Source organism: Cyprinus carpio, chromosome B12 (assembly GCF_018340385.1).
Source record: "Cyprinus carpio isolate SPL01 chromosome B12, ASM1834038v1, whole genome shotgun sequence".
In the NCBI taxonomy this organism is placed as follows: domain Eukaryota; kingdom Metazoa; phylum Chordata; class Actinopteri; order Cypriniformes; family Cyprinidae; genus Cyprinus; species Cyprinus carpio.
In genome coordinates, this window is record NC_056608.1 from 6,061,430 (window position 1) to 6,073,271 (window position 11,842).

Genomic DNA, 11,842 nt, shown 5'->3' on the forward strand with positions numbered 1-11,842 from the left:
ATTCATGAAGCGTGCACATCTGACTGTGCTTGTAACATAAATTCATATACATTTCAAAATTTACAGCATCAGTGTCTTGTTATATACAGAATTAAATTAGCCAGATCTTAAATGGCTGCCAGCCTTGACAGTGACTGACACTTATGCGGTCACATGTCAAGTCAAATGAGTAATTACATTTTAAGACCTATCTTATTTTAAATGAATGCGTTTCTCTTTGACTTTCAATGAAAATAGGCGTACAAGAAGCTGGCTGATGCTCTTCTTTTGCTCACAGCACATATGAGGCACCTTGTTTTCCTGAATGAAATCGTACGCGCGCGCTATTAATAGCACCGGCTCTATGACGTCACAATGAAGCCGCATCTGACTCGCGGCGGATGATGATTCTCTCAAAGAGCCTCGCGATCTGGAAGGACACACTATACCCGCATATTTATCAGTCTGTACGCTTGCAGATATATAGGAATTAACTTTTTTTTGCTCACAGACGGGGACGTAGAGGCGGTTAGGAGATGGTTTTGCAGCATTTGCCCAGCTAGCGACGAGCGTTTGTTCTTCCATCAGCAAGCTGCAGTCACTGTATACTGAACTGACTTCTGACAACAATAAACACACACATCACAAAGACACGGTACGTATACTTGTGTCCACTGTGTGATGGTTTTTGTTTACAGGGTGGTGTCCTTATGTAATTCATCATGCACGCATCCTTGCAGGACAGTTGATCAACTTCTTACAAAGAGACGATGTGTCTTTTTATATATATATACATGTGTGTTATCTTTTGTTTATTATGAAATTATTTCCCAAAATTACAATTCGTGGGGTAATGTCAGTATTCTCTATGCATTACATCTGTGATAAAAAATAAATAATTACTTTGCAAGATCATACCTTGCTGTTTTCATTTTCAGCACTGAAAATATTTCATACATAATTCTGCTTCTTGTGGTAGCATCTAAATTACCTGGTTTTATTTATATTAATAATAGTAATAATAATAATATAGAATAAACCTATTGTAATAATTAGAAGAATCAACCTTGTGTCAGATGAGCTAGAAATAATGTTTTGCATGCATGCATACATGTGTTTACATTCCTTTCATATGAATTATGCACTGTCATATCTCTGATTTAGTATGACTGTGCTGCAAGTTCAAACTTCAGTGCAACAGTGCAACAGACACTCCAGATTTATGTGCTCTAAATAAAAATCATTATGTTATGACATAGCCTATATCTTTATTTCTTAAAGTACATTTACCTTGTCCCTTTCTACTTGATTTTATGAGTTTCCACTTTGTTTCCACTTGGATTCATCTGTAATTGGAAGTGGCTGGAAAAAGTGCACTCAACCTTGGCAACACTTTTGTTTAAATCATTTAAGACAGCAATTAAGTTTCCAATTTTAGTGAGTTTTGTGTCTGTGTGCATGTGTTGCTCAGTATTTGAACTGATTCCAGCTAAAATTCATTATTTGATTACAATGTCCTAGACCTTCAATTACATTGGAACAGACTCTAAAAAATGCAGTCTGTCTTTATACTGTTTATGAATAGATTGTTACATAAAAGATGAGTGGATATAGAGTGCCTAGATGTTATGAATAGAGGTGCATGAATGGATGCCTTGCTCTAGTGTTTAAACCATAAGTTTACATATAGCTGACATATGCTGATTAACATCATGTTGAAACTGAATTTTTAGGTTTAGAAATGTTGGTCTTAGTGTGTATTAAGATGATTTTTCAGAGAATTTTTTTACACCTCACCTTTAAAAAAAAGATCCAGCTGAAGATGTATTGAAGGTGTGAAGGTGAAAACTAGAGATGATGCTGCATTTTGCATAATGCCCTTTATTTGTATCTTTTCAGTTGTTTCACTAATTGGAGTCATTAAAGGCAATATCCGTAATTTAATATTCTATTATGTAATAAAATGTTCCCTTGGAGTTAAGATGTGAAAAATAATTGTATGATTTAAATATTAAGTAATAAAATCACACGGATGACCTTTACTGGTAGTGTTATTATTCTATGATTACATTAGATTCGATTTTTTTTTACATTTTTCTTTTCTTTACATAAATTAATAAATGTAAAAAAATAACAAACATTTTTTTATATATATATATATATTTTTTTTTTTGCAGTCATACACATTGCATCTGATAAGAATGTCATATGGGTTGGGTTTTGTCCAGCTCAGCAGGAACAAGATGTGGCTATAATATAGGGCAACTATTTTAGGAATGTGAAAACAAGAAGTCCTGTGTTATATTGAGGTTTCATTGACCCACAACAAGGTCAATGCTCTGTGCAGCTTCTGATTTAATAGACCTGAAATGAAATCCCTCCTTTGGTCAGTATGTATGTCCAGCGTTATCAATTCTCGTACAATAATTCCTTTTGTTGTAGGATACTCAAGTTAAATATGGACTACGAAAGACCCAATGTAGAGACCATCAAGTGTGTTGTTGTTGGAGACAATGCCGTGGGGAAGACTCGCCTTATTTGTGCCCGGGCCTGCAACACTACCCTGACCCAGTACCAGCTGTTGGCTACCCATGTACCCACCGTCTGGGCCATCGATCAGTACAGAGTCTGTCAAGAGGTAAATCTTCCCTCAATTAAATTTACCTTTCCGTTATCATGGCATTATGTCAGACCCAAGGCTGGAGATAATGATACCCAGATTTGTTTCCGTCAGGATTCATTTCAATTTCAGCTGACGGAAGGGAAACAGATTACAGAAAAAGATCAAATATGCCTGTGGTCTTGTTTGTTCTTGGGCAGAGGTGCTGCTTTAAAAGTCGAATTAATGCTATGACTCCTCACAGGTCTTAGAACGATCCAGAGACGTTGTGGATGACGTAAGCGTGTCCCTCCGGCTATGGGACACCTTTGGAGACCATCACAAAGACAGACGCTTCGCCTACGGGAGGTACGAACAGATTCTGTTTGATTTGCAATTTCTGTGTAGTAGTGGGGCAAGCTTAAAACAATAGTTCCCCAAAAATGAAAATTTGGTTATTAATTCACCCTCTTGTCATTCCAAACCTGTAGGACTTTCTTCCAGGGAACTCGAAAAGAAAAGTGTAAAGCAGAATGTTCAAGCAGCTCTTTTCCATATAATGGAAGTAAATGGTGACCAGTAGTGACTAAGCTAAAAAGGCATAATGCAATCTAAGTCTCAAAAAGTCAGACAACAATACAATTAAATCGCTCAGAAAATCAAATATATTGTTTTTAAACTTAATGCTTCTTGGTCTATGTATGTCCTTGTATAGTCCATGAACATTGCGTTTATTCGTTTTTTATTTCAAATTGAAAGCCTAAAATTGTGAAAATGTCCTTTTTGATAACAAAGAATATTGCCTGAATTTCAGTTTTCCATTCAGGGACAGAAAATGGATAAATAACTTGGATATTTAACTTCAGTTTATTTTCCAAATGTGGGCCACCATAAAATGACCCTTTTTACTGTTAGATCAACCAAAGATCAGTTCGTACCAACATCAGTTCTTTTTCAGTTCTGTGCAACTGGATAACTGTCACCAAATATTAAATAATAATATATTGAAAATTCAAGCTGTTTATACATTTTCAAGTTGAATCCTTGTTTGGTTTTCATTGATTAATAAAAAAGTTAGTGTTTTCTAATTTTTCTGCTTTCAGTTTTTAAAAAAAACACACACTATTGAAAACAAAGTACACAGAACCCTTTTTGTGTGTCACATGACCAATCACAACTTACTAATTTGAATATGTGCATTTGCAAAGCTTCAGAAGACTTACAGCACATAAGTTGTATTGATTTTATGATACTTTTGTTGGTCACCATTCACTTTCATTGTATAGAAAAGAGGAGTGTGAATATTATTCTAAACATCTTCATTTGTGTTCCTCAAAAATACACTTATTTAATTACATTTTTTTGGGGTGAACTATGCCTTTAATTCAAATTTAATTTAATTTTCAAATTAAATTAATTGCATTAGGGTGGCATTCCATATCAGTGTGACTCAGATTAAACTACGATGTTCAAAATAACATAAATATAAGGGCATGCATAAGAAAAAATTACACAGTGCTCTCTGGATAATATCTTATAGCAAATTGCCAGAGAAAATCTTAATTGCTTCTTCAGTTCACAAATGCCACCACTTTACTGAACAGAAAGACAGGAAGCAGCCTGCCATCAGATGCTTTCATCATTCGATCTGACATCAGACACTGAGCTATTTGCAACTGAATGCGGGCCGAACATGACAGCTGAACACTGTTATGTTAACTCATGCCATTTTGTGTCAAGCACTTGGTTAATGAGGTCTTTCTCTGCGTTCATCACACGCTCGCTGCTTTTATGCTTTCTTTTCTGACATTTTCGGTGCAGGACACAAAATTCATTTTGGTTTCTCAAGTTTGTACTGGCAGTAACATAATTAACATCAATTATGTTATGTTCACATATGTATTTACAAGAAATTTAGAATGCATAGCATGCAGCATTCATGTTCGTATTGTTGCTACTTCATTCAAGGTCACTTTATGTTTATCTGTTAATAAAGCAATTACTGGCCAGTTTTACAGAAAGAGTTTGCTTGGTGTTATCAGTCATGCATAATATGTCAAACCCAATTCACTTTTTCATTTTAAGAATTTTTTTTCATAATTTTCAGAAATTGATAGTACAAACATCTTGATTTATAATGTTAAAAACCTAGACTGTCTTAATCCACTCCCTACTTCACTAGTAGTGCACTGTCTAGTGAATTAAATTTATTAAAGTGCACTGAAACGTTTACTCCCTAAAAATTCCCAGAATGCACCATAAAAAAGAGCATCAGTTGATGATTATATTTACTTAATGTGGCCAGAAATATTATAAGAAGAATATTGGTCATAGCTTGTTATAAAGCAATGTTTTTTGTCATGTCAAAGGTAATTTAGTCATCTGTGTTCCCATGCTAAATGGATTGTTAGCACCCAAATTCATGTTCATGATTCGCACTAGCTAGGAAGGGGAATGTGACACACTTCAAGAATCCCTGTAAGAAGAAAAGATATTCCTGCAGTGTCCCATAGAAACCTAAGGAAGGGTTGTCTGCATATTTACCCTACGTGAGAGAATATTTTGTGATTTAGCACTAGACCAGTCCCAATCCAGATGCATTAGACTATTTCAATCAGATACACCTGATTGTCTGGAAAGCATGCCTTGCTCCTTGACTTTGGTCCAGTCTTGTTCGATAGAATTATATTTTTAGTCCTCCCTGCTTTATTGCATCCTATAAATAAAACCAGTGCACTGAGGTCGGGAGTAATAAAGCTTGGCTCAGACTCAAAGAATGACTTCTAAATGTTCGCTAGGCGTCTTACTCAGGGCTACAGTGTGTGACTGGTGTACTCTATTGGCCTCAAAAGTAACCCAAAAGTTTACAGGAATGAGATTCCAATGGTACTGTGCTTCTCTAAACCTGTACTTACTAAATAGAAGAGTAAGAAGTGTGTTTTCTGCTTTATGAGCATAGGCTAAGAGTGTCTCATCCAGAGTTTAGAGTCAAATAGCCAAACCAAATAGGCAACTCCTCTGCTTGAAGTGTCCTAACAAACACCCTGGATTAAGAAGCTATTCCTCACCTTGGCTTGTTTGGGACAGTAGAACGCATATTTTTACACTTAAAGCAGTCCGCAATCCTGCCCACTAATAGAAACACAATAGCAACATCTCTATCACTTAAACATACTCACATATCTGCAGCCCTCGCTGAGAGTGACTGGTTCATTTAGTGATGAACGAGAAGAAACAGCTCCGCAAAACAGAGGTCATAAATCTGGGTGATTAGCTGACATTGTTGACGTTGAGAAAATACAACCTTTGCTGCAATCAGTCTATGTGAGTTTACCTAATGGAGACAAAGACTTTTTGCATGGATGTAGCAATTTTACAAATGACTCCTTCTGATAGTGTGTTTTGTTATTAATTGTTAATTAATGACATCTTGAGTGTTCTACTCCCTGGATTGATGTAAGGTTAATAAAGATAATTGCTGTTTACTAATTGCTGTTACTGATTTGCTCTCATTTATTCAGGTTGTGGGGGGTATTGTTGAGTTATTGAGAGGGCAATTGCAACCACGCTGGCTTTCCAAGAGATTCTGAGGCCCAAATAAATGCTACATGTTTTACCAGAAGTGTATTGATTCTGGCTTAACATCAAACAGGCTTTTCTCTGGAGCTCTAGGGTGAACTGCCAAGATCCCCATTTTGACCAGAGATGTTTAGTTTTCAGCAAACCATTACTGAGGATAGGATAGGTTTTGTCCTAGCAATTGTTGGGACCATGCAGTGCCATATCAAAGCATATCTTTAACTTTAAAAGCTGTTTGATATCAAACTCTGGTTTACTGTCCCTTTGGACTTATATTGTCATTATAGACTCTGGCTGTAAAGTTGCTCTCCTTCAGATAGATTTCCCTGAACTGTTGTTGACTACAAAGACAATTATTATGTAGCATTGTTCTGTGCCTCTTTTTTGTTTTTAGGGCTCCTATGATCTTTATGCAAGCTCGTGAAACATAAGAGAGACACTGTAAGTCCTCAAGCCTGCTAGCATCTCCATAATTCTCTGCATTGCCAACTGTGTGGTGTGGTATCTGAGACCTTTGCTTGCCCAGTCAGCAAGAAATGCACGATTCCTTATGTGGACAATGGCAAACGGGTGATCGTACATTATTCACTTACTCGTGTAGTGACGGGTGTTGCCCCCTCCCCAGGATAGGCTTTGTAATCTTGCTACAGGAAGGTATGCCAGCAGTGCGCCAGAATGTCTGCATGTCATCCTTTTTGTGCTTTTGTTTCGTCTGTTTTGCTGATCATGTTTGTTCTAGTCCTCACAGAGGCAGCCAAACAAAAAAGCATTGCCTAAGGAGTTTGTAGTCTCCGGCATAAGACTTGTGTAAACTAAAGGCAATCTTTTTGCGTGCTGTCAAGGGGTCAATGTCAGGCTGGCATTGAGATCGCAGGTTTTGCATGTCCACCAAACACTGAAGGACTGTGGTTTTGCTACGGATACTGCTTGGCACCTGTCACATTCAACACTCTTGGCTTAAAATCCTGTTAGCATGCGTGATTCGTGGTGTCTTGCCCTGTGTTGTTAAACAGATGAGTTTTCATTGGACAGTTACTCGATTTACTTCTCAACTTTTACTTTCGAATCTGACGTCGTGGTTCTCTGCTTTTCCATCGCCAACCCCAACTCCCTACACCATGTTAAAACCATGTGGTACCTCGAGATCAAGCACTTCTGTCCTCGCACACCTGTCATCTTGGTCGGTTGCCAGCTGGACTTGCGCTATGCTGACCTGGAGGCAGTCAATCGAGCTAGGCGACCATTATCAAGGTACTGGTAACTAAAGGCCCTGTTCTTCTGAATCCAATAAGTTGGAACTTGGATATTCCTTGACAATTCCCATGCAAGAACTTCTCAGGAATTTGCATATGCTCTTGCCGGGAGCGCGTAGTCATATTACCGCTGTATTTATTTGTCTCTCACAGGCCCATTAAACCCGGAGATATTTTGCCACCGGAGAGTGGAAGGGAGGTCGCCAAAGAGCTTGGCATCCCATACTACGAGACAAGCGTTTTTGATCAGTTTGGCATTAAGGATATCTTTGATAATGCCATCCGAGCAGCCCTCATTTCCAGACGCCACCTACAATTCTGGAAGTCCCACCTGAGGAAGGTCCAAAAGCCACTGTTGCAGGCACCATTTTTGCCCCCCAAAGCCCCTCCACCACTTATTAAGATCCCTGAGTGCCCAGCCAAAAACCGGGATGGCCCGAAGCAGCTTCTTGAGAGCCCCCTGTGTGCTGATGTTATGTTCACCATTCAGGAACACATCCACTTGTTTGCCCACAGGATCTACCTATCTACCTCATCTTCCAAATTCTTTGACCTCTTTCAGATGGACTTCTCAGATGAGTCCCAGTGCTTGGTGGTAACTGAGCGTCATGGGCGGGATCAACTGATGCGCACACTAAGCCTGGACACGGAAGAGGACGTGACCGTCCTCTCAAATCTTTCACCGTGCTCACTCAGGGCATCCAAGAGTGACGGAACCCTCAAGATGATGAGTTTCAGTGGGATGCGCCGGCGCACCAAACTGTCTCTGGTGTCTTGGAGCAAGGCCTTCCACAGCATCCACAAGGAGAACGTGATCAATCCGATCACAGGTGCACCAGCTCTTATGACTGTTGTCAAGATGGATCATTCCATCCACCATGGACCATTCAGCGCTGTCCTACGCTTCCTCTACACTGGTGAACTGGATGAGAAGGAGAAGGACCTGATGAAGATTGCCCAGATCGCAGAGATCCTAGAAGTGTTTGATCTTAGGATGATGGTGGAGAACATCATGAACAATGAGGGCTTCATGAATCAAGAGATCACAAAAGCGTTCCATGTGAGAAAGGCCAACCGAATCAAAGAGTGTCTCGCCAAGAATAACTTCACAGGTATTGAGGAACCAAGATGTGTTTGTTGTATCTTTGAATGAGAAAGATACACAGTCTTTTTAAAGTGATTTTTAATTATTTGCTGCAAAAGCCTCCTGAAATATGCTTATTCTAGTTGAAGGATATCTTTGTAAAATGCAGTTTCTCATCAGTTTTGGACTCTTTTTGCAGATGTGGTGTTCAGGTTGGATGATGGCACCATTAACGCCCACAAACCACTGCTGATCTCTAGCTGTGATTGGATGGCGGCCTTATTTGGGGGCTTTTTCATGGAGAGTGCAAATGATGAGGTGAGTGCGAAAACAATGTTTAATGAGCTCCAGTTAGGGCACTGACAAATCTACAGAACATCTTTATTTTGTCCTAAGCATTAAAGGGGTCATATGATGCGTTTTTAAAGATCATTATTTTGTGTATTTGGTTTAACAGAATATGTTGACGTGCTTTAATGTTCAAAATACACATTATTTTTCAAATACTGTACATTATTGTAGGTCCTCTATGCCCCGCCTCTTTCAAACGCGTCATTTTCTACAAAGTCCCTCCTTCTGACAAGCGCTGTCCACTCTGATTGACCAACCGACCCAGTGCACTGTAATTGGCCGAACACCGCAAGCACTCGTCGGAAATGTACATGCACACACACACGACACGCAAAACTCGCATTTGAACAGTCAATAGCAAATACTTAAACTAATAACAAAACATACTAATAGTAGCTGATTCAGAAGCGCCAGATTGTCGTAGCAAAGTCTGAATTACCTCCCATCCTAGGTTCACGAAACAGTCGTCCATAAAATACATTGCTGCTCTGTTGTAAGTAATCTTAAAGATTCCTAAATGCATCTACTTTCAGAAGGCCAAATAAAGTGCTTTTGCCTAGAAACACACAGCATCTCCCTGACATTGCTGCTTCAACACTGACTGCGGTTACTGAAACCACGCCTTCTTTCTTTGCGTGAACATTTGGGCGGCATTACACAAATATTTCCACATAGTGACGTAGACGTGGGGGCGTGTTTGAATTAGCCATTTTAGGGTGGGCATGGCAGAGTCTTTGATAAAGAATATCTCTTTGGATTTGAGACTTTAGTCTTTGCAACTTTGCAGATCTTCTTCATGCACCAAGAGCTTGTAACACTCCAAAGAGAAAGGAAAAATTTAAATTGCATCATATGACCCGCTTAATGAGTCTGCTAGTTCTCAAGCAGATGGTACAAGGTCACACCGCTCAGACATTTACATGCGCTTACATACTCAAATAGATGCGCACTGACACATTTTACAGACACTGGCTTGCCAACAAAATGCATCAAATTCTTGAATAACTAAAATAGTCTCATCCTGCTGTCTCTAAGTGACTTTTTGAAAATCTATATCTGCTGTGATGAATGATCTGTCAGTTCTCATGACCTTTTTGGAGTGCATGGTGTTTTTGTCTTACAAGACATTTTATTCACAATAGCAGGGTTATCACATTTTTGAAATGTCATTTTTGTGTCATTCATTTGTATTTTGTTTTGCATTGATTTTTTTTTTTATTTCAGTTTAGCTGTAGTAATTGTTCATTCAGAACTTTATTTGGGAATTTGGGAAACTGCTTTCATATTTAATTCGTTTCAGTATTAGATTTAGTTTCCACAAGTCATTTTTCCTATATTGAGATTTATGGAGTTTTTAATCTATATTTTAGTGCACATTTATTTATTTTTGAAATGTTACATTTTTACAATATTTAAAAAATATTTTTGTCTTTGTAATCATTTTGATTAATGTATAAATAATAAACTTATAATACAGTTAGCCTCATACTTTTACATTTATAGCCATTTACATGCATAATTCATAACTGATGAGCTGAGATGCAGAATCAATTTAATACTTCCTGCTGTTTGAAGCAAACATTATGCTTTTTGCTCATTCCACAGTTGCCACATGCACACTTAATCCTATTGCCACTGTCCAAATAGATGCCTTTATCTGTGGCACTGTTCATTAATTTCCCCTTTAACAGGTGGAATAAAGCCTAAGGAGGAAAAGCAGACGTCATTCAGAGACAGTGATCTGTTTTCCTCTATGGTTAATCTTTGCACCAGGGACTCAATACACGATGGCCAAATATTTTTTTTTTTTTTTTTTTTTTGCCTTAGTGCATTTCATGCCAGTGGTACAATTGGGACATATATATTTTAGACAGCGTCCTACTTCCAGACTTAAGTCCACAGTGCTTGCTGAAATCCATAAGAGCATGCTTCTTTTTCTTTGCACTCTCTTTTGGAGTGGTTAGACTACCCCGGCAAAACACACCAATCTACCATGCTTGCCCTTGAAGAGTATTATGTAATGAGTTACGTAGCAGCATCTATCTGCGTGTGCTGCCCAAATGTGCTTAGTAATGCTGGACTGCTGGTGAGCCGGCCATCAGTTTCATAGAGATTAAAGACCAAATAGTCTCATCTCCAGAGGTCAGCTGAGAAGAGTCGATTAAATACACAATATTTATTATGGCTGAATTAAAATATATAATGATTAATAATTTGAGTTTTACACTTTTTTTAGTAATCATCTATAAATCCTATGAAAGTCAACATGTAATCATTCGTGTGTGTTATTAGAAGAAGGTTTGTAATGTCATTTTTCATTAAAAAAATACCTAAAACATTTTAAATAAAATAACTTCCTAAAAATAAATTCCGTAAATCTCTATAAAAAAGAAAATGTAATAACAACAATATTATATACAATATTTGTAAAGACTAAAAGTTCAGAATAATTCAGATTTTTTAAAATGATTTTGAAAGAAGTCACCAAGTTCACCAAGATTAAAAATACAGTAAAAAAACAAACAAACAAACAACAACAACAACAACAACAAAACAGTTATGTTGTGAAAAATCATTATAATTTAAAATTATTTTATATTTAAATATTTAAAAATTTGATTTACTGTATTGTGATTTTCAACAGCCATTACTCCAGTCTTCAGGGTCACATGATCCTTCAGAAATCATTATAATATGCTGATTTGGTGCTCAGTTATTAATAATGGTTCTTATTATTATCAATGCTGAAAATATCCTGCATAATATTTATGTGGAAACCATGATATATATATATATATATTTTTCCAGGATTCTTTTATGAATACAAAGTTCAGTGAACAGCATTTATTTGAAATACAATTATTTTATTACATTATAAATGTTTTTATAAATTGTTGCTTAGTGTTTTACTGTATTTTTTTATCAGATAAATGCAGCCTTAAAGAGGCTTTAAAAATATATAATAATTATTTGATTATAATTATATTAATAATAAAA

The 11,842-nt window shown here is 37.2% G+C and overlaps 1 protein-coding gene across 1 annotated transcript in view; it reads left to right on the forward strand.

Annotated features, from left to right (window-relative positions):
• Window positions 1-210: 210 nt before the first annotated feature.
• The window catches only part of LOC109048171 (rho-related BTB domain-containing protein 1-like), a 17,330-nt gene continuing 5,698 nt past the window's right edge, over window positions 211-11,842 (forward strand). Inside the window, exons 1-6 of the mRNA XM_042735077.1 lie at window positions 211-634; window positions 2,422-2,617; window positions 2,844-2,948; window positions 7,224-7,408; window positions 7,564-8,522; window positions 8,694-8,812. Of these exons, the coding sequence (XP_042591011.1) occupies window positions 2,438-2,617; window positions 2,844-2,948; window positions 7,224-7,408; window positions 7,564-8,522; window positions 8,694-8,812 (1,548 nt within the window). The 5' untranslated portion in view covers window positions 211-634; window positions 2,422-2,437. The remainder of the gene's footprint in view (window positions 635-2,421; window positions 2,618-2,843; window positions 2,949-7,223; window positions 7,409-7,563; window positions 8,523-8,693; window positions 8,813-11,842) is intronic.